The sequence below is a fragment of the Onychomys torridus genome, chromosome 10, assembly GCF_903995425.1.
Source record: "Onychomys torridus chromosome 10, mOncTor1.1, whole genome shotgun sequence".
Lineage (NCBI taxonomy): Eukaryota > Metazoa > Chordata > Mammalia > Rodentia > Cricetidae > Onychomys > Onychomys torridus.
In genome coordinates this window covers 19238120-19262446 of record NC_050452.1, presented here as the reverse complement: position 1 = coordinate 19262446, position 24327 = coordinate 19238120, and the positions used below count along the sequence as shown (strand labels likewise).

Sequence of the window (24327 nt, the reverse complement as noted above, 5' to 3'; positions counted from 1 at the left end):
CCACCCTAAATGTGCCCAAACTCACCTGCTCTCAGAAGCTAAGCAGAGTTGGGCCTGGTCAGTATTTGGATGGGGGACAAGAGAGGTTCTTTCAGTTTATACTTTTGGAGATTTCAGCCCATGATGCTAAGATAAGGCATCACATAATCACATGAGCAGGGGTCAGAGAACAAAGCTGCTCACTTCAGGGCCAGAAAGTAAATGAGAGTGAGGAAGAGGTTCCACAAGTCTTAAATGGCCCAAGGCCATCCACTAGACTCACCTCCTGAAGTCCATCACCTCCTAATAGCACCACCCTGCAGTTCAACCTCCAAAACTACAGCAAGGAGTTGTTCAGTTCGTGGTAATGGACATGGAGGCACAGCAACAATAAAACAAACGTGAGGTTGGCTGCATTGTTTTTGAGCCTTGTAATGCAGTCTGTGAATTCATCAACGCAGGTAAGTAGGATTGAATGCATTGTGGTTGGTTAGTGTAGATCCAGGTGGACTTTGTATTACTGTGCAAGGACCATGATTGGAGGATATCTATCACCACAGATCTCATGCTTGGGTGTGTTTGTTTGTATCCCCTCTCTCTCTACATGCTGACTGTGACCTAATATTGTGTATTTGCATTATAGTTATGTTTATCCAGCCTGGTAGAGGCAGTATTCTTTGTATAAGGATCTGTGTCCCAAACTTTGTCTTCTTGTCCATATATGGTTTCCTCTGCTCCATAGTCAGCAATCTAAATAAATATAGTTTCAAAGAAGAAATAATTAGGAAAGAAGGGGGAATGAGTTTTAGTATATCTCTTTGTTTTCATGATAACCTTATTTTGTGTAATTGCAGAATGAACACTTTGGAGTTTGGGAAGACAAATGGATAAACTAATCAAATAAATGGTGAATTGGGGCTTTATTTTGTGAATAGAAGTTTTGGTGGAGAAAGAGCTAAGCTGAAGCCTATTAATTCATACTTCCCTCAACTTAAATTAATCCCATCAACCAAAGCATTACAATCATTGGGGAAATCGTTCTGGAATTTTCATCCCTCCCATTTGTCTGTTGTTGAGTTAGCATCTGCATTTAGCATAGAATTGGTCCCTAGGCACCAAGAAGTGCTGCCTTTTGCCATGATGAGATTTCATGGTACCCACTCCAGTAGTTCTTGGTGACAACCTCTGGACAAGGAGTATAATAGAGGGAACTAATTATGACAGGGTGCCTGACACATACAACTCTTACCACTCTGATGTCAGTGCCCCTTTCCTGCAGCATAGAACAGGTAGATGCATTTGTATTGATTTGAGAAAGAAGTGCTGTATTCCTGAGCAGGGAACAATTGTGGTGTGGTGAGAGAATGTTGGAGTACAGACAAGACAGGAAGGAGCAGAAGGAAGTGTCTGGAAAGATTTCTTGGTTTTTAGCTAGGTATGGTAGTGCATGCCTTTGATCCCAGCACTCAGGTGCCAGAGGCAGGTAGGTCTCTGTGAGTTTGAGGCCAGCCTGGTCAACATAGTGAGTTTCAAGACAGTCGGGGTTACATAGTGAGACCCTGGAGAGAGAGAGAGAGAGAGAGAGAGAGAGAGAGAGAGAGAGAGAAGAGAGAGAGAGAAGAAGAAAGAAAGAAAGAAAGAAAGAAAGAAAGAAAGAAAGAAAGAAAGAAAGAGGAGGAGAAGGGGGAAGGGGAGGGGAGGAGAGGAGAGGAGAGAAGTATTGGTGGAATTATTAAGGCCACGCCATGTAGTTAAAAGGGAGGTTTATTTTGTGGGGTAACTTACAAGTGAAGGGATAGTTTCCAGGGTCTGGGAAAGGTGTGGCACAGTCCAGTGATGTTCTCTAGAGGACTCTGCTTAGTCTACCTCCAGCGTCCAGGGTCTAGCAACCAAAAGAGCCCACCCATCTGGATCTTGAGTCTCCAGGGTCCTCTCTTGGCTCTGCCTTGTAGGCATGACAGTTTCCAGAGCCTCAATGGGGTTGGAACTTCCAGATCAAAGCTGGAATGGCTACCCACTACAGAGAAGAGAGAAGAAGAGAAGAGAAGAGAAGAGAAGAGAAGAGAAGAGAAGAGAAGAGAAGATTCCTTTTGACTCAGGAAAGAAGTTAGAGACATAGGCAAGAACAGAATTCAAATTTAAGGAACTTTCTGCAGGACCCTTTTGTGCTATTAGTAATTAGAATTGCAGTTATAAACTGACCAAGGCAGAGTTTCATACAGATAGACACCTAATTCAACCCAAGTTCATTAATATAAAATGTATACAACTTGTCATCTTGTGGGTATGCACATATTTGAAGCTTGATCCTCCTGGTGGTGATAGATGGACTCTTTAAGAAGAAGCATCTTCCAGGAAGTGAATAGGGGACACCTAGTTTATGTGTAAGGCACAGTGTTCATTTTTATAATCTTCATTTTATACTCAAGACTAATTTCATGTATTAACTACATTGCCCACTGTCCTAGTTAGGGTTTCTATTGCTGTGAAGAGAGACCATGACCATGGCAACTCATAAAGGAAACATTTAATGAACAGTTTACAGTTTAGAGGTTCAGTCCATTATCATCATGGTGGGACATGGTGGCGTACAGGCAGACATGGTGCTGGAGAAATAGCTGAGAGTCCTACATCTTGGAAACAAGAGGTGTTGGGTTTTTTTTCCCACTCTTTACTCTTTTGGGGGCCAACCATCCAACTCCCAAATAATCACACAGAGAATTATTCTTATTCATGAATGTCCTGTCTTTGCTTGGCTTATTTATAGCCAGCTTTTCTTAACTTAAATTATCCCATCTATCCTTTGCCTCTGGGCTTTTATCTTTCTCTATTATATATACCTTTCTTTACTTCTTACTCCATGGCTTGCTGTGTAGCTGGGTGGCTGGCCCCTGATGTCCTCACTCCTCCTTTCTTCACTCCTTCTCTTTTCTCTTTTTCTCCTTCTATTTATTCTCTCTGTCTGGCAGCTCCGCCTATCCCTCTCCTGCCTTGCTATTGGCCATTAAGCTCTTTATTAGACCAATCAGGTGTTTTAGTCAGGCAAAGTAACACAACTTCATGGAGTTAAACAAATGCAACATAAAAGAATGCAATACATCTTTGTATTATTAAAAAATGTTCCCCAGCAAACTTCTTCAACTAATATTCCATAGCAAACAGAATGTTGTCTTAGTGTCACATTAAGCAAAGCTTGAGCAAAAAAAAAGACCTCAAAGCCTTCCCCCACAGTGACACACTTCCTCCAATGAGGCCACATCTACTACAACAAGGCCACACCACCTAATAGTGCCACTTCCTTTGGGGGCCATTTTCTTTCAATCCACCACCATACCCACTTATACTGAATCAAATGATACAGCCTCAGTATTTATTACATAGTCCCTGCTACTGCTGTACATGTGACAGAGGCACACACAAAGATATTGAGTACTGTGAGAGCACCCCTAATTATGACTGCTGTACTTTTATTACCATCAAATTACTGTATTTATTTACACATTCTTGTCTATGCTGTAGTCAGAGTTGTTTCACTGAAAAAAATTCTGCTTTGTGTTTAGGGTATGTTTCTTAGATTTCCTTTAAGGAGCTGCTGCTTGAAAGCATAACCCATGTGGTAACTACAGAGCCATGTGGATAAGGGACAAAGACCAGCAGTGTGAAATTAGAGCTCTTCCAGCAGAGGCCAGGTCCAGCTACACTACTTGTTCATCACCCCCCCACACACACACACACACCCCACCCCAAACACCATCTTATCCTCACTCTCGAAAAAGGTGGCAGGAGAAGTTCACACTTCTGAAATTGCTGCTGGAGTTGTGGCATGAACAGAGAATGTCTTCATTCTCACTTGCAGTTGGGAAAAGCCATACTATTCTTATTGATGCATGTTGGGATCGCTCCCAGTGTGTTGCAGTGCCTGAGGCTGCTGAACTGAGCTGCTTTTAGAAGGGAGGGTGAGCAGTCTGAGTCAGGGCCAGAGGTGTGAGAAGATCTAGCCTGTGTCCTTCTGGGTCCCCATCACAGGGGTCACTTTTTGAATGTGCTATGCTTACAACTTCCTTGGTTGGTTCCTGAGGTCCCAGAAACATTGGTTTGGTTTGGTTTGCATTTTCTTTATCTTGTTTTATTTAATTTATTCTTAAACTTAGCAACATTCCATATGCTGGAAGAGAGCCATATAGCAGGTCAAGGGATGGAGTTGAGTAATGGCTTACTGGAGAAAAGACCCCAGCTCTATCCATGCTTTGATGGACACGTCTCAGCTGGGTCTATAGTCAACATAAATAGATTCCATATGAGATTTAAAAGGAGCATAGGTCTGCACCAGGGAAGAGTAGAAGAGTAAAAGCCAAGAGGCTCAGATGCTAAGTGTCACTAAGCTTCACCATCAGGAGGTGGCATTATTCCAAGGTGTGGCTGGTTGACTGGCTGTAGCTTAATTGATGACCAGGAATCAACACAAGGAGTGATAAAAATTCCTGATGGGTGGTCCCAGAGGAGTGTGGAAACTAGCTGGCCAAGAAGATGTGTGATTTGGAAGGAAGTATCAGACTGTCTTGTCCTGCGGGAGACAGGAACATGAGCACTGTACCCACAGTTCTGAGGTGAAGCTGGGTCTGGGGCAAGGTGGGAACCCCATTAATACACATGAGAGATTGATATCTTAGGAACTAGGGGCCTGTGACCTGCTGACGGTGGTACCAGCTGAACCTAGAGCACCTCAGGGGAACCAGCAGAGATTGGAAACTTCCTCTTACCACCTCTCTTTGTAGGAGCCTGGGTACCCTGAGCCTGGGATTGGAGTGAAGACAGCCTCAGTGTGAGAGCTGATGGCAGGAGATATGGGTGGTAGAAAGGAGACTGCAGAGGAGAACACTCATGATAACCTTGATGGAGCATTAATTCTGGTTTTTGAGAAATGAACAAATCCCCAAATAGCTGAGTCAGACTTCTAAATTTTAGATAAAACTGTAGGACTTTTCAGAAAATAGCAAATCATCATGTGTGTCTACAGCCCTCACACTGGGAGGTTTTACCTTGTGCTGAAGATAGGGAACTTCATTTCCAAGCCTAGTTAAAGCTTCCTGTGGAAGGATGAAGTGTCCAAAGGCCACCTGCCTATATACTGAGAACAGTCTGATCTTCAAGTGCACATTTTGCCTAGGGACATGACATAGGATCCATTTTGTCCCCTTTAAATCCATCCTACATTAAGCTTCATCCTCTCTACCTAGAGCATGGCCCAGGAGAAGGGTAGGTGCCTAGCTACTGAGCAGCTTCCTAAGGACATATGCAGATATGTGACCTTCCTGCCCATTGTGAACTCTACTGCCCCAAGCTGGGTAGGCTCTGCTCCCTTGGGGCAGCATGGCTCTGCATCTCTAATCCACACCATCTGGGCTTCTTGGCTTCTGCCTGAAGTCCTTCCAGTTAAGCGGATCTGACATGCACTTGACTGCTTTTCTTGCAACTCCAAGGTCTTTGCTCTTAAAACTCAGAATATTTTCCTCATGTTGCTTGCTGTCTACATCTGCTCTGGAGACAGAGACACAGTGCTCTAGCCAGGAAAAACTGAGGAAAACAATGACAGCCAGAGAAACATTACAAAATCTCCCATACTACATTGTGCCAAAAATACTTCTTAAAACTAAAACTGTGCCTTTATATTGTTGTAAACTTGGTTTTAACTTGTAAACTAGGCCACCATTTTATTCTGGGCTTTTGTGAAATGTTTAAGTCTCTCTCTCTCTCTCTGTCTCTCTCTCTCTCTCTCTCTCTCTCTATATATATATATATATATATATATATATATATATATATATATATATATATATACACATACAAAGAGACAGAGAAGGAGAAAGAAACAGACACACACAGGAGAGGGGTACAGGGAGACAGATAGAGACAGACAATCAGAGAGACGCTGATACCTCTCAAAACCTTGGTTCCCAGAAGAACATGGTACCACTGATGACATGAACGAATGACCCTGTGAGACACTGGCGAAGGGGGAGACAGCATGGATCTCCAGTCAAGAGCCCTCTGTGGCATCTTGCCTTGATCCCTTAGGATATCTGGTGAAGGCAAGTTACCTAATGCCTCTAAGACTCAGATTCCTTTTCAGTAAACCGGGCCAACCATTTCAGGAGGGAGCTTAGTGTGGCTCTAAGATCTCTGGGACATCAAGGTCATGCAACCCCTGGCACAAGGCTTCTGGCCTCAGAGGACCGTGTGAGTGTCTTATGCTTTCCTTTTTGCCCCCCTGTTCTGAGAAATATTGGGAAGAATCCATGCTACATTAAGTGTAGAGTTGACAGGGCTATGGGAAAGTAAGGCTTTGTTGAGCAAGAAATCAGTAGTAATTTGATTTTGGAAGCAACAGAAATATTTCTTCAAAAGATGCTTTTAAAGAAGTCCCTTCAGGGAGAGCTACCCTGACTAGAGCTGAGTGGCTGGGTAGCCCCAGTGAATGTCTTTATTTACACCTCAGGCAACAACAGCAGGAGCTTGCGTTCACGTTTGAAAAAATACTGGGCCCAGGCATTTTAAATGTCGTCCCTAAAACACCTAAGTGTCTTCATACCTTCATAAAAATAAAGTATGACTTTAAAGGGCAAGGACTGTGGGAGGTGTGACCCTGATCATGGGCTTGTGTCTCAGGTGTCTCCGTGCGAGCGGTGTCGCTGTGAAGCCAATGGTGAAGTGCTGTGCACAGTGTCGGCGTGTCCCCAGACGGAATGTGTGGACCCCGTGTACGAGCCTGATCAGTGCTGCCCCATCTGCAAAAACGGTAGGTGGAACCCTCATCGGGACAGTGTGACCGGCAGTCCCAGCCACTCTGCTTATGTAGGTGGAATATATGGGCTGCATGGTTTCTGTAGACGTGTCTGGGCCCTTTCACATAGATCATCTGTAGTTGTGGGGGTAGGTGCAAGTGAGACTTGCTGTTTACCAAGGCATTCTGTCTCACTGGTGTCTACCTTGTGTTTCATAGATGTGATGAAGTTTGGAGGTAAAAATTCAATTCTGCCACGGTGGAGAATCACTTACTTTAATTTAACTTTGTTCTTGCAAGGCTGTTTCTGTTTCCAAGACAAATCAAACACATTTGTTGGGCTCATTTGCTTTTCATCACTAAGTGAATTAAAGTAGAAACATAATTGAATATTTTTCAAAAGCAAATTAGACAGGAACAGAGGTCTCTCTTTTTCCCAGGGAGCATCCTTGGTACACAAAAAGCCAGACCCACTTTATGAAAAGAAGCAAACTGGAAGTCGTTATCAAGGAAGAGTGCTTGCCTAACTTAATAAGAAGCATTAATTACTCTTGTACCTGAAGCTATTAGGGCCATATGGTTGTGGCTCTCCAGGAGGGTATTTGATGAAGGTGCATTCTCACTGGAATAGACCAGGGGATTACAACTCAATTAGGTGATTGTTGAAGACAGAGAAGGCAATTTAGAAGAGAACAGAGATAGGAGAGCTGACCAGTGCTTCCATGTCTCAGTATCTTCCCTATGGGAAACTGGGCTTTCTGGATTATATTGACCTATGGTTTATCATGGGTATCAAGGGGTGCACATGTGAGTACTGCAGGGCTAATTTGTGATGTCTGTAAACTTGTGTCCTACTGGAACAATATTTGATTGCTCTATGATACAGGCTTTATAGGCAGCAGGTTAGATCTGCATTCTGATTATATAGCAGTACCAGTTGTGTTCCAATTTTGAGAGTCTTAGAACTCCATTAAAACTTTGACCATGGATATGCACATACCTAAATTCCCTTCCAACACCTTGTAAAACTCTTTAAATGTATGAACAGAAGAGGAAAGGAAGTTTCCATTGAAGATGGGTAGTCCTGAAAGGGCAAGGTCAATGTGTTAGAAATGAGTAACTGTGGAGGATGGTATATTCAGTCCTGACTATAAATGGACAGTGTTCAAGGAAAAGGGTTAGAAAGTTTCATGTATGACTGGTGGTGCATTTATGAAAACACCATGAGGTATGATTCCATTTGATGAGAATGGAGATACTTTTGAAAGTCAAGAGTATTTTTTGTGTTTGTGTTGGTATAGACATTGTGCCTGCATGTACATATGTTTGTTTACCACTTGCATGTCTGGTGCCATCAGAGGCCAGAAGAGGGTGTCAGATCCCCTGAAATTAGAGTCACAGATGGAGAGGAGCTGCCATGTGGGTGCTGGGAATTGAATCAAGGTCCTTTGGAAGAGCAGTCAGTCCTCTTAACCCATGAACCATTTCTAAAGTCCCTCTAGTATGTTCTTTTAAGTAAGAATGTAAAACAGAACTACAGGAAACTAATGACTCCTGGGGGGAGAAGAATTAGCATCTCCAAGGGCTTGATGAGCCCCCTGACTATCTAATACAAAGTGGTTTTACGTGAAACTATATATGCACAAAGAACAAAAATGGACTCAGTGGGATATATGTGTGTGTGTTTGTCCATATATACATGCATATGAACATCATATGGGTTACATATATGTATGTAACAATAGTAACCAAAGAAAAAGAGGCTATCAACTTGAGCAATGCAGGAGCATGTAATGAGTTGAAAGGAAGAGTACACTGGATGATCTGGAGGGGAGAAAGGGAAGGAGGGAAGTGTTATAATTATTACGTTTTAATTTAAAATATAAAACAATTAATTAAAAAAGAATGTTACAACAGTGAAGTAGTGTGTGGGGAATTGAAATAATTTACTAGTGTAAATCAACAATAAGAGGAGAGTGAAGAAGGAGAAACAGAAGCAGGTGATAAGGCTAGCAGAGTGTCCTTCAGATGGTGTGTGGTACTACACTAGCAAGGCCAAGGGCTGTAGCCAGGACTTCAGGTGGCAAGGAGTGGCCAAAGTTGGGAGGTGTTCAGCTCCCTGCTGGGAGAGAGGCTGCAGAATGACCTCTTCTCCAGCCAAATGATAGTCAGTGAGTGGCTTAAACACTGGTAGTGAGAGACTTGGTAAACAAAGTTTCAGAGATACTCGCTGTTTTACTCGTTAGTTACAATTGGTAACAATGTGTTGGCCTTAGCTAGCCTTGGAATCCTTGTTGGCATAGCTTCAATAAACTGGAAGTCAGAATTTCAATCCCTGTGTATTTTCCACAGGGGGTAAAAAGGACAGCAGAGAACTGGCATAAGTGTCCAGTGAGCACGTACCCACTCTACATTTGCCTGCTGTTCTGCTTTGTTTGATTCATGTTTTTCACTCTATCTTGCCTACTGGCCACCCCAGATAAGTCACCTCTGCAAAGGCATGGCCCGGTAGCATCGGTACTCTGGTCATTTGCACAAGAGAAGCTTCCTTTCCTCCCTCCACCAATAGGGAACTTTCTGAATAGAGAACTATTTCCTTACAGTTTGCTTTGCTCATAGGATTTATCCCCGTGAGGGGACAGAGTCATCAAAGACCTTTCAAAGATATTTGAATGAATTATTTGCCATGTGTTGATATGTTTTGAAAATATTTGGGCTTGAAAGGTGGCCCAACAGTTAAGAGCATGTGCGATTCTTCCAAAGCTAGACCCCAGTTTCACTCCCAGGACCACTTTAGGTGGATGCCTGAAACTCCAGCTCTAGGGGAATCCAGTACCTCTGACTTTCGAAGCACCTGCACTCACTAGTACATAATTAAAAATAAAAGTACAATTCAAAAATCACAAATATTCAGTGTAGTTTATTTCTATCTGCATTCAATTTTTTATCATTTTAGATACAATGTTATTGTTTGAGTAAACAATGTGTATCTTAAAAATAAGAGCTATAAAGTAAACTCAGAGATTTGTTGTGTTTTAACTACTGAAGTGATGGCTTGGAAAGTGTCTACTTGGTGGCTGTCCTGATAGTCAACCTCTAAATATTCACACATTGTTTACCTGTATGCTTTTTGGGACAACAGAGATTAAGCCAAGGCATGGTTTGGGGCCTATTAAAAACCTGTAGAAGTATAATGATATTTTTATAAACTAGATTTATTTATGGAAAGCTTCCCACTAAGAGGTTTGAGCCAATTATACTAAATAGCAATAACTTCTTATTTTGAGGTCTACAACTATAAATACATTGAAATATGTCTAATTATATATCTATGATGAGATTTTTGCCTTATTCACCAAAGAGTTCTTAACTTTGGGGTCTCTGTTTTTAAGATATTCTGACCTTGGCAGAGTGTCAAATCTGACTGAAAAATGCTTGCTTGAGAATAAAATCTGTGTCTGTCAGAGACAGACACTCTGTGATAACTGAAGTTAATGGATAATTTACAGTGATCCAGCCCTGCCTCCCACACATAAAAAAATGATGTTTTTATAATAAAAGATTATTTCTTATGTGTCGTTGATTATAGGATATCAAAAGTGGGTGCTGTATGTGAACTTAAACATTTGAGTAGACTTAGCTTGGAGGAAGCAGTGAAGTATAACCCTGATCACTGAGCTGCATGTTGTCTGCATGCTGGTATAACTTGACCTACAGCACTAAACAGCTCTTCTTCTTGATAAAATGGAGATTGTAATTTGGTTGCTACCTATCAGTCTCTTACATCAAAAGAGTGTAAGTTTGAAACCAAGAATGACTTGAGTGTAAATAAATGATTATAAATCAAGTAAGTTGAATCTGTTCACTTTCTTGATTTGTGTAGATCAATCTCTCAATGTTCTTTTCTTTTAATAAAAGGAATGCATTATGGCACTGTTCCACCCCACCCCCACTGCTATACAAACAGGGTGCTGTATTGATTTTTGGGAACTCAGACTTTCTCTGGTGGTGGACTCACCCTGTCCTTTATGTACCTTGGTCATGGGCATATTTGTCAGCATTGAATAGGCAAGTGGCTCCCACCAGTGATCAGATCTCTGCTTTGTGTAGACAGACTTTCTTTTCCACTGCCAGCCCCAAATAATGACATGGAGAGCTATTATTAATTATGAAAGTTTGCCCTTAGCTTAGGCTTGTCCCACTAGCTTTATAACTTAAATTAACCCATCTATATTAATCTGCCACGTTACCTCTCTTTCATCTTGAACCTCCTGTTTCCTCTCCACATCTTGTTGGCATCTTCTCTGTGCCCCAATTATTTCGTCCTACTTCTTCTCTCTGCCGGAAGTCCCGCCTATACCTCCTGCCTAGCTATTGGCAATTCAGCTCTTTATTAAACCAATCACAACAATGAACCAACCTTCACACAGTATACAAATATCCCACATTTTCCCCTTTTTGACTAAATAAAGAATTTAACTCTAACATAGTAAAACTATATGCAATAAGAACAATTATCAAGAAGGAATTACATTTGCAATGTTTAGTCCATATGTATTTGGCAAATTCAGAGAAATTATTGTATTGTCTGTCCTATCTTAGTGAGTCTAAAGTTTTATACCTAAACCATTTTTATCATAATTCGTATAACTATCCTAAAACAGTTTTTAGATTAAATAACTTAAGCTTTTAATGTTTTTCTTTCTTTTTTGTTTTGTTTTTGTTTTTCAAGACAGGGTTTCTCCTTGTAATTTTGGTGCCTGTCCTGGATCTCGCTCTGTAGACCTGGCTGGCCCCAAACTCACAGAGATCTGCCTGGCTCTGCTTCCTGAGTGCTGGGATTAAAGGCATGCACCACCACCCAGAGCTTTTTTTTTTTTTTTTGGCTGGCCTGCCCAGAGCTTTTATGTTTTTCAAACTTACAAACTTAAATACCTCTTTTGTGAGTTGTTTTTTATTTTGATAACAAGGAAAACTTCAATTATAACTATCTAGTCTTTAACCTCATTAAAAATCTGAAAAGGATATAATATTACCTGATTAAACAGGAAGTGCAGAGCAAGCAACTTCCAAAACGAAGAAACAACAGAGATATCTGGCTGCCTGGAGAGTTATCCAAGGTTCTTCTGGAATGTTTGGGCATCCGTCTTTGGCTTATAGGCCTAGAATATATGACAGACTTTCTTGTGAAGCAAGAATTTTGAAGGACTGTCTGCTTTTCCTTAGCAAAGTTTGCCAGTTGCCTTCTTTTGTGTCCTATTCATCCAGTTTGAACAGCATAGTGTCAGCAGTCAAGGCAAAGGCAGTCTTGCCCAAATGGCTGCTTTTCCACATTGAAAGCAAACTCCATATGGAGGTTCTTCAATGTCCATTACCTTTTCTTGAAGTAAATTGGTGCTGCTAGGACAGATGTGTCTCACCGTCATGGAAAGCCTTATATTATTAAAACATTTTAAATGCCATGCTGTGTAGGTATTTGAAGTGTTTCAAGACTATCTTTTAAAATATATCTCTGTTTAATCTTGAAAACATACCTAACATGACTATAAATTTGATTGTTATAGATGACTAACTACTGACCTGTCCTTTATTATCCTAAATAGTTTCAAGGTCTAAAACTTTACATTACATTTTTAATTGAGTTGCATGGGTATAATACCTTAAACAAGAGTAGAAACATATATACAATATAACAAATATAACCTTGAATTTGTATCGATATATAAAAATCCATACTAATGTAAAATCTTTGAGACTTGTGGTTCTTCAAAGGAGACTCAGCAATCCACCCTTTTAGTCCATCATTTCTATACTATATCACCTCCCCTTTCTCTTCAGAAAGGGATCCCAGAATCTAATCTCCTTTGTTATTTTTTTTTTTTTTACCATTACCAATAACAACTTGTAACCAAGTGATGACAAATATCCATAACCTACCAAATGACCAAAAATCCCTCAGCCCATGTCTTAGGATGTGTGGGCATCATATTCTCTAGACTGCTTCCTGTTGTCAAGGGGTGATGACATCTTTAGGGGACCCTGAGAAAATTTGGATAATGATCAAGTCCTGGGAGAGCTAACTGTATCTTTTTGTCCAATTTCTGTGTAATGGTAAAGTGCAGAGCTTAGCTGAAGTCCTAGCTGGAATAATACATGAGGCTGGACCATTTCATCTAGCAGCTTTGAAGTTGTTTGAGATACAGAATTTTGAAGAAACTGTAACAGAGGCATTCTGAGAAGCTAGATCACCTGGGCTACTTGTCTTTATTGGTGTTTGGTCATTTATTTCTGAAAACACACAAACTATTAAAGGTAACATATATCTTCCTGTGTGGAATGTGCAGTGTGTACAAGCCAACTAAAGATAATTTTTTGTTTTATGTTTGAGCAGGTAAAAGGCATCTGTTAACTTATAAGTTTGTTTGGAATATATAAGCAAACCTCTACCCATGCCATATGAAAGGATGTCATGTAGTAATAAGTCATGAGGATTTTATAGCCCAACAAGATTTATCATGTCTCATCCAGTCTCAGAGCTGTCCTCATGTCAAAGGATCAGCATATATGTCACCTGTCCTGTAGTCTTTCTTGGTTTCTTTCTTCATGTCTGTAGCCAAGATCCTCAGGAGGTCTCCCCCAATCAACTCTGATCTTTATTAATTTTGAAGAGAACTATAACTTTTTATTTCCTGTGGAAACAAAGGCAAAACCTCTCCCCCAGTACAACATATTTTCTGACTTCCATTTTGAAGTTAAGACATTCTTAAAATATATGTTAGTGTAATCTAGCAGTTTCCATAATCCCATGTTTCTCAGCAGCTATTGTTTTTTGTTTTTTACATTAAGATTTAAAAAGTTCAAAGTCAACAAAGCACCATACAGGATCCAGACATGTGTGTATTTCCCATCTTTACATGGCTTTTTTTTTATATTACTTTACTCTCTTTTTAAAGGCTATTATTTTTAAATTATTTATATTTTCTATGACTGTCTATTCCCATTTCCTTTTCTTTCTTCAGCATCTAAGCACACTTTTAAACATACTGTGCCTTTTTAGAGGTTTTCTGTGTCTGGACCTGGCTTTACTAAGCACCTACAGCATTCTCTGACAGAATGAGACAAATCTTAAACTGCCATGTCAGCCACTGTGCAGCTCAGCTTAGTGCATCGTGCTAGTGGCTGGCTCCAGCCCACAGGCAGCAGCCTGAAGCAACATCTCTGTATGCCACTAAGCACTGGCCCTGAGAGGCTATGGAACTTGGAATCCACATCCTTGTCCAGAACATTTTTAACTTTCTCAAGCCCTATGTTTGGATGTTTGAGTCTCCACATTGGATGCCATATGTAACAATACTTTCTTTGTCCCACGAGCCATCTCCCCAAAAAATGACATGGAGACTTATTATTAATTATGAAAACTTAGCCTTAGCTTAGGCTTGTCCCACTAGCTCTTATAACTTAAATTACCCATTTTTTTTTTAAATCTACATTCTGCCATGTGGCTTTTTATCTCACCTCTCTGTACTGCTCATGTTGCTTCCTCCTAGTCTGGCTGACTGCTCTGTCTACTTCTTCCCAGAGTGCTCTCTCTATCCTGAAGTTCCAACTAAACCTCCTGCCTAGCTATTGGCTATTCTACTTTTCATTACACCAGTCACAGCAATCCATTTTCACATGGTGGACAAACATCCCACAACAGCTCTGCATGGGTGCTTTGGTCTTGCTGTACAACTACAAGAAGGATGCCAAGTGTTGGGATTAACTGTGCTTCTCAGAGAAGGGATTCAGTTATAGCAAAGGGAGACCATGCTGTGTACCAGAAGCACAAAGGCATGGGGCATAAAGCTTGCTTCCTCCCTGGAGTCTCATTGCCATCTGATAGTAGTTATTTACAGCTTTATTTTCATAAGAAAATATAGGTGTTTTTGGATAAGCATTGAAAAACATGAAATTTTAAGATAAACATTGAAATTTCAAATCATTAGGTGTATTTTTATAGAATATGTGAGAACCACTGACAGCAAATAAGACAGAGTTTTTGTTTTTGTTTTTGTTTTTTTTCCTGAGTATTTCAAAATAGGACATAACAATGGTGAAGACTGAGAGAAAGACTGGGATAAAATATAGGAGTGTGGGCTCCTATCCAGAGCCCCTCAATAAGAAGAATCCTTAAAATTGCAACATTCTACAGTTTTACCAAAGCAATGGTGCCAGTCTCAAAGGAACACCCCGTCATTGTCTACAGATGTATCTATGAAACTTCTAAAATTTTCAAAATGTCAGAATGAATTGGCTGTAACAAGAGAGTTTAACTGTTTAACACCCAGCTGTGTATTGTGCTTGGTAGACTAGGCCTATAACCCTAGCCACCCAATAGACAGAGACAAAAGATTATAAGTTCAAGGCTAGCCTGAGGAACTTTGTCTCAAAAGAAAAGATAAAATCAGGGCTAGAAATATAGGTCAGTGGAAGAATGCTTGCTTACATTGTCTGGAGCCTACACTCAAACCCCAATACTATCAACAAGAAATTTTTTCCATACACCCACAGTAAACACATAGAAATGAATTCCAAACAATGTTCTCAAATAATATCACACATATCAAATAAATAGAAGTACATCTTAGTAAATTGTAGTTCCATATCTATGTTTACCAAAAAAAGCTAAGAATTCACCATATTGTAAACAGGCAGACTTAAAAAAGATGTTTAACTGCTTCAAATGAATCTACTGATCCAATAGAACTCTAATAAAAATTACTCTTTAAAAAAAAAGTCATCAGATTATTTCTAAAAACCAAACAGAAATATAATAGTCAAAAACATGCAAGAACAGCTGGGAGTGTACAGAGTAAGATAAAAGGACTTACTCCACATCATAGACATAGAGGTTCACAATGACAAACAGAACAAAAGAGAGTGAGAAAGGACTTGTGATGGAAAGATCACATGCTATGCAACTCAGCCAATCCTTAGGCACATTGGGCAAAAGGGAGACCAATCCACTAATGATGCTTCACTAATTGAATAGCAGATTAAGTTCAAAAGGAAATTCTTGATTCTTCCCTTATACTACTTATAAAATAGAAAGGAGGAGAAAACCCAAATTCCCAACAGATTTCAGATTTTAAATATGGAAATTGAAACTAATAATTTTGGAGGGAAACACATCTCCATGATGTTCAACAGGTGAGATTTAACAGAGCACTAAAAGCACCATATGGAAAAAGGTGATAAGATGAACTTTATTAAAATAATGTTTATCAAATAACACTATTAATGAGTTAAATGTAGCCCCCCCATGTATCATGAGAAAATGTATCTAACAAGTAATCTAACAAGTATCTATGATTCTAATGCATTAAAACAGAGCAGAGAGAGAGGACAGAAATAGATTCTGGAGATTCTGGAGCCTCTGAATATTGGTGCCTTTTCTAACTCATCAGAGAGGTGTCTATTCTCAGTACAATTTACATACCATAGAAATCACTGTTTCCTCACACTGTGGTCCCATTATAGTACCTGTCTTTAGTTTGTATATTCAAAAGGAATTCCTCACCTCACAATTAAGTAAATAAGTTGATATTTTCATTTATTTTTTAATTCTATGAACTTTTATTATAAAAAATCTTGCAAACCAATAAAAAACATTTGCACACCAAAATGAACCAGATCCAAAGTCCACACAACTCAATGAGCTTCTATATGGCTAGAATGGGCATTAAGAACAGAAGCTGTGAATCTTCAAACTGAATTTCCCCTGAAAGTGTGAAGTGAATTAATATTGACATTGAGTCCATTGTTAGAAATAAAGGCACATCTTTGAAATGTCCAGATTACTAAGAAAATCAACAAAGAAAAAAAGCATAAAACACAAAAATGCATAACTTTAAAAAAGGCATTTAAGGAGAAATAGAGACCAAAAACAGCAAATAGAGAAAATAAAATGTTTATATGCTCTTATCAGTATAAAGCCCAAAGTACTTGAGATAAGTTTGAAGAATTCAAAAGGTAAATAGAAAAATAAGTCATTACATTGACAGATTTCTGTATGCAGTATTTAATAGACAATCTAGACAGAAGATTGGGTTATGAGAGACTTACACCAGCTGCTAGATGTATGAATACACTGCCCAATGGAGGTGCTCACTTTGCCAACTACAGATGGGTGTTCCATAGGAGAGACCAATTACTAAGCTGCAGAACAATTTCCAATAAGTTTGACAGGCATAACCACACAGAGTATGTTCTTTGAACACAACAGATTCAATGGAATCAACTTAGAATTAACAGCAGCAATCTAAAGAATTTATTTATTTATTTGTTTGTTTGTTTGTTCGTTTATAATTTATTTCAGGAATTTAGTATTTCTGAAAATATTAGGCAATCATACTATTATTTTTTTAATCACCATGGGTCAGAAGAAGAAATCACAGAGATTTTAGGGATGTACTTGCAACCGATACAAAATGAAAAGCACCTGTTTTAGTTGATGGAGCCGCTATAAGCTACAATAGTGCTTAGAAGGAAATTCATCTCTCAGGTCAGTAACATACACTGTAACATCTGTCTGTAGTTAACTAATATCAGAACAACAGATCATATGGAAGCATGCAGAAGACAGAACCCAATAAAATGCAAGCAGAACTCAATTAAATAGAAGATGTAAATGCCAAGTTATTAATGCTATGAAAGTTATTTGAAAGAATAAAATTATCACACCCTCCTCTAGACTTGAAGGATGACATATGGACACCACTAATGACCCTCCAAGATGGACAATAACCATAATGCAATATTAGGAAAAGCTTTGGAACAATATGTTTGAAAACTTAGAAGAAACGGGCAATTACTTCAAAAAGCACAAAAATTACAATTAATGTTAATCCCAAAGATGTGAGGAGAAAAACCACCAATCCAAATCATTTTAGCCAATTCAATTAAAGCAAGCATTTTTATTCATGTATATAGGCTGCCTCCCTAATAAGGTGAGGTTGAAAAAGTCACCCTTGGATGTAGGAAAGATAAGGTGGTTTTAATTTGTTTGGTTTGTTTGTTTTCTTGTTTGTTTCTCATTTTTTGTTTTGAGACACAGTCTCACTGTGTAATTCTGGCTGTAGTATAAACTCACCATGTAGTATGTAGTAGAACTCACAGAGATCCACCTGTCTCTCCCTCCTAAGTACTGGGATTAAAGTCATGCCCAACTTGAAGATAAGGTTTTTGTAGCTCAGGGGTAGGGGTTTCCAAATGGAGGATTTGGCAGGCAAACAGTCAGGGTTACAAAGCCAAACATAACAGGTGGTCTTAACAAGGTAGTCCTAACAACAGGTGGTTATAATAACCTTTTGAAACAAAGGTAGGGTTCATGTTTTGAAATACATGGTTGCCATTTCCTGGAGAAGGCAGTACAGAACCATTTGTAGTTAAGGTTACAGGTGGGGCATAGCCCAATCCTTGAGAAACAGAGTTAATCATAAACAGGAAGGAGCCTAGTTTCTCTTTATTATAAGATGACTTTCAAGTCTAAGATGGAGGCTGGATGGTTCACCATAATATGTATGCAAAACATTTTTTAACAGACAAAAGCCAGACTGTGTGCTTTCCCTGGTGAATTATCTGAAATAATGAAAGAATAATAATTCTTCTTCACAAATTGAGTCAGGAGAAAGTAGCAAAAAAGAACACTTCCCAATTTAGTTTTTCATTGATTCTGATGCTCACAAATATTGGTGAAATTATTAAGGCCACTCCACATAGTTAAATGGGAGGTTTATTTTGTGGGGTAGCTTACAAATGAAGGGATAGGTTGCAGGGTCTGGGAAAGGTATGGCTCAGTCTGGCGGTATTCTCTGGAAAACTCTGCTCAGTCTACTTCCAGAATCCAGAGTCCTAGAACCAAGAGAAGCCTCTCCTCTCGATCCTGGGTCTTCAGTGTCCTCCCTCAGCCCCGCATTGTGGGTGTGACCATTACCAAAGCCTCAGTGGGGGTTGGAACTTCCAGGCCAATGCTGGAATGGCTACCCACTACACACAAAGTTACAGCAGTATACCATAAACCAAAGAAAACTGTAGAAAAATTCTTTATTAACATGATGGAAAAATCTTTAATAATGTATTAATACTCTAAACCCAATACCATGAAAATGATGTAGTGCTGTATCAAGTGGGTGTAACCCAGGAAAGGAATGTTGACTTCACATCTGAAAACCAAGTGAATGAATTACTACATTAGCAAGATCAAGGAAACAAAAACATCTCAATTGATGCAGAAAAGTTATTTGACAAAAATCCAACATTTAATTATGGCTAATACTTTTTTAATAAATTACTTACAAAAAGAGGTTTTGCAAGTTGATAAATGGTAACTGAATAATTCACAGCTAATGACTAGTGTGATTGTTCTCACAATACCCCTGAATCTTAAGATCATAAAGCAAACAACAATGTAACATCAATAACATCAATGTAGTATGGAGAAAGAGAGAGAAACAGAGAGATCATGAATCTGAGTGTGAAATTTTTCAGGGAACATATACAAACTTATTAGGGCTAATAAGTAATGATACCAAGTAAATCAATTTACATACTATATAATGGATTTTAGAAAAACCTAAATTCTGAAAATAATTCCTTATTTGGTGTGCTAGTGTTACCAAAAAAATTGGATAAATCCTTTCATGATCACCAAGCAATACTGGGAGATGGGGACCCCTTTTGGGGTTCTTGATTTTATTAATAAATGAATTTAAAAGCTCAAATGGAAGCTTGAGTGCAGTTTTATTTGAGTTTTTTTAAAAAAGCCAGGAGGTGGTGGCGCATGCCTTTAATCCCAGCACTCCAGAGGCAGAGCCAGGAGGATCTCTGTGAGTTCCAGGCCAGCCTGGGCTATAGAGCGAGATCCAGGACAGGCGCAAAGCTACACAGAGAAACCCTGTCTCGAAAAACAAAACAAACCAAAACTAAACAAAACAAAAATACAGGGCAGGCAAGCTCTAAGTCTCAGCACCCTCCTAGAGGACAAAAACAAAAAACAAAAAAAAACCCTACATGGCTTGAGTTAAGTCATCAAGGAAGCCAGCCACATAGACAAGCAGCCACGTGGTAGGGAGGGCAACTTTAGAGGAAAGGAAGCCCATTGATTAGGGAATGCATGCTTAAGAAAGAGCTAAAAGGAAGAAGAAAAATTGCACTTTTCTGAGTAATTCAGAAAAGCTGGCTGATTTACCAAACTGCATGATTGGCCCCTATAAGAGACTGAACTAGGAGGTAGAAACTCTGAAAAAGAAAAGTAAATTATATCATTAAAGAGAGATTTAGTCCTCCTATCTTGAGCATAGTTTAAGGTGGATCCACCTTCCTGGGGGCGGGGCCAGGATCCTTCCTTAGGTGACTGGGTAGCCTAACTGGACTAACACATAAGGGAAAAGACAATGGCCTATCTTTACCCAGAGGTCATTCTTTTGACAAGGAGATGACAACTTTCCCTAAATGGGACTACACTGATAATGTAACACTACATACACTGAAGAGTAAGGCAAAAAGAAGGCTGTGGATTGAAATCAGCCTGGGCTAAACAGAAAATCTTTACCTCAAGAAAAAGAAAAACTGATATGATTTTATTTACTCTAGTATCAGAAGAATAGACTACCTAGGAATATAAACAGTTTTAAAAATGCAAGCTATGGGTATTGAAAACTACAACATATTTCTAAAAGAAACAATAGCGATAAAAATGAAAAGCTATTTCATGTATTAAAAAAAACTTCACTATTGATAATTCTTTCTAAATTAGACAATAAATTCACTGCAGTTCTTATACAAACCAACAAACATTTTTGGCAGAAATTGAGAACCTAAAATTCACCAACAATGGACAAACCAATGTCAAAGCTAGCAAAATGGAAAAATGTCACCATTCAGCTTCGGAACACATTGGAGAAGTGTAAGAATGCTGGTATATTAGTGTAGAAATATTTGTTTCTTTGTTTTGAAACAGGATCTCACTGTGTAGCTCAGACAGGTCTCAAAATGACTATGTTATGTAAAATAGCCTCAAATTTGTCATGAACTCATTGCCCCAAACTCCCTTGTAATGGGATCACAGACATTATAAATCTAAGCCACTATGCCTGGCAAAATGATTGTATGTGCCTGTGTATATATAATTAACATATATAAAAATCAATGCAGATAAGAATTAACGTGTTCATATTTAACATGTACTATGAATATATTAAATTTATATAACATACTACATATATAAATAACATATTAAAAATAGAATAAATAATATGTTGGATTTAAATGTCATGCATATAAAATTAATGCATAAAATCCAATCTTGGTCTCAACAATTCACACTCTTACAGTCCCTCCTGTAGATGTAACCAGCTTGTTAAATAAGAAACACAGAACCGATTGCAGAGTTAAAAACCACAAGGTCAGAGCAAGAGTGGAAAACCTCACCCTTCACTGCTTCTGCTGTTCTTCCTCTCTGCAAGAGACCTACTTCTGTGCGTCCTGTCTATTTAAAGACTTTCTGTTCTGTTTTCTCATTGGTTGTAAACCCAGCCACATGACCTCCTCGTCATTGCCTGTTTGTACAGACCTCCAGGTCTTCTATGGTTGGTATTGAGATTAAAGGCGTGTGTCTGCCATGCTGGCTGTGTCCTTGAACACACAGAGATCCACCTAGCTCTGCCTCCCAAGTGCTGGGATTAAAGGCGTGCCCCACTACTGCTCAGCTTCCGCTCTGGCTTGCTCTGACCTCAAGGCAACTTTATTGACATACAAATAAAACCACATTTCAATACAAATAAAATATCACTATACCCTCCTCTTTCTTGACAATTGGACTCCTGGAGCTCCACCTGGGATCTGGCCAAGGATCTCTGCATCCACTTCCATCAGTTATTGGATGAGAGTTCCAGCACGACCGTTAGGGTGTTTGGCATCTGATCACCAGACTAGGTCAGATCAGGCTTTCTCTTGACCATTGCCAGAAGTCTACAGAGGATGTATCATTGTGGATTTCTGGAGACCTGTCTAGCACTTTGCTTCTTCCTGTTCTCATGTGGTCTTCATTTATCATGGTCTGTTATTCCTTGTTCTCCCTTTCTGTTCTTGATCCAGCTGGAATCTCCTGCTCCCCTAAGGTCTCTTTCCCTCAAACCTTGCCCTTCATTACTCCCACTGTCGTCCAGGTTGTTCATGTAGATCTCATCCATTTCTCTGTTATTGGGCAATTCCTGTGTCTTTCCTAGGGTCTTGTTTTCTAGGTAGCCTCCATGGAGTTGTGTAGCAGTCTAGTCATCTTTGTTTTACATCTAGTATCCTACTATGAGTGAGTACATACCATGTTTGTCATTCTGAGTCTGAGTTACCTTACTCAGGATGATTTTTTCTTGATCCATCCATTTGCCTGCAAACCTCATGATGTCATTGTTTTTCTCTACTGAGTAGTACTCCATTGTGTATATGTACCATATTTTCTTTATCCCTTCTTCAGTTGAAGGGCATCTAGGTTGTTTCCAGGTTCTGACTATTACAAACAATGCTGATATGAACATAGCTGACTAAATGCCCTTGTGGTATGATTGAACATTCCTTGAGTAGAAGCCCAAGAGTGGTATAGCTGGATCTTAGGGAAGATTGATTCCCAATTTTCTGAGGAAGCACCATATTGATTTCCAAAGTGGCTATACAAGCTTGCATTCCCACCAGCAGTGGAGGAGAGTTCCCCTTGATCCACATCCTCTCCAGCATAAGCTGTCTTCTGTGTTTTTGATCTTAGCCATTCTGACAGGTGTAAGGTGCTATCTCAGAGTCATTTTGATTTGCATTTCCTGGATATTTAGGGATGTTGAACAATTCCATAAATCTCTTTCAGCCATTTGAGCTTCCTCTGTGGAGAATTCTCTGTTTAGTTCTATAGCCCACTTCTTAATTGGACTGTTGGACATTTGGATGTCTAATTTCTTGAGTTCTTTATGTATTCTGGATATCAGCCCTCTGTCAGATGTGGGGTTGGTGAAGACCTTTTCCCATTCTGTAGGCTGTTGCTTTGTCTTGTTGACCATGTCCTTTGCTCCACAAAAGCTTCTCAGCTTTAAGAGGTTCCATTGATTGATTGTTTCTCTCAGTGTCTGTGCTACTGGTGTTATATTTAGAAGTGATCTCCAGTGCCAATGCATTCAAGACTACTTCCTACTTTCTCTTCTATCAGGTTGAGACTAACTGGGTTTATGTTGAGGTCTTTGATCCACTTGGATTTAAGTTTTGTGCATGGTGACAGATATGGATCTATTTGCAGCCTTTCTACACGTTGACATCCAGTTATGCCAGCACCATTTTTTGAAGATGCTTTCTTTTTTCCATTGTACATTTTTGGCTTCTTTGTCAAAAGTTGTATGTTCATAGTTGTGTGGGTTAATGTCAGGGTCTTCAGTTCAATTCCATTAGTCCACATGTTGGTTTTTATGCCAGTACCAAGCTGTTTTTATTACTGTAGCTCTATAGAAGAGCTTGAGGTCAGGGATTGTGATGGCTCCGAAGGCTGTTTTATTGTATAGGATTCTTTGGCTATCCTGGGTTTTTGTTTTTCCATATGAAGTTGAGTATTATTCTTTCCAGATCTGTGAAGAATTGTGTTGGTAATTTGATGGGGATTGTACTGAATCTGTAGATTGATTTTGGTAAGATCACCATTTTTACTCTGTTAATCCTGCCTATCCATGAGCATGGGAGGTCTTTCCATTTTCTGACATCTTCTTCAATTTCTTTTATCAGGGACTTAAAGTTGTTGTCATATAGGTCCTTCACATGCTTAGTTAGAGTAACCCCAAGGTATTTTATATCATTTGTGGCTATTGTAAAGGGTGATGTATCTCTGATTTCCTTTTCAGCCTATTTGTCTATTGTATATAGGAGGGCTACTGATTTTTTGAGTTGATCTATAGCCAAACTAAGGGAAACACATGAATTATGAACCAAAAGCTATGAGCCCCCAACTGGATCAGGCCCTCTGGATAAGTGAGACAGTTGAATACCTTGAACTGTTTGGGAGGCACCCAGGCAGTGGGACCCGGACCTATCCTTAGTGCATGAGCTGGCTGTTTGGAACATTGGGCTTACACAGGGACACTTTGCTCAGCCTGGAAGGAGGGGACTGGACCTGCCTGTACTGAATCCACCAGGTTGAATTGAATCTGCAGGGGATTCTTGGCCCTGGAGGAGATGGGAATGGAGGGGAGGGGCTGGGAGGAAGGTGGGGGGGTGGGAGGGGGAGGACAGGAGAACCCATGGCTGATGTGTAAAATTAAAACACAAATATAATAAAAAAAGGAGAAAAAAATCAATAAAAGTACAAAGTTGCAAAAAGAAATATATGTATATGTATGTATAAAGTGAATTTAAAATAAAAAATAAGATAAAATATTGATACAAAAAATCTATATTTGAGAAACCAAAAATATGTAAATCCTTGCATTTTTTTAATTGAGAAATTTTTTTATTCATTTTACATACCAACCACATATTCTCCCTCTTCCTGCTTCCCACCCCCC

At 39.4% G+C, this 24327-nt stretch overlaps 1 protein-coding gene across 5 annotated transcripts in view; it reads left to right on the top strand.

The window, feature by feature from the left end:
• Positions 1 to 24327, top strand: part of Vwc2 (von Willebrand factor C domain containing 2) — a 171113-nt gene that overhangs the window by 18977 nt on the left and 127809 nt on the right. For all 5 annotated transcript variants that reach the window (XR_004946053.1, XR_004946054.1, XM_036200965.1 and 2 more), the window contains exon 3: positions 6646 to 6775. Coding sequence is in view for 3 of the 5 variants with exons in the window: in XM_036200965.1 (XP_036056858.1) it covers positions 6646 to 6775 (130 nt within the window). In the remaining 2 variants the exon portion in view is untranslated. The remainder of the gene's footprint in view (positions 1 to 6645; positions 6776 to 24327) is intronic.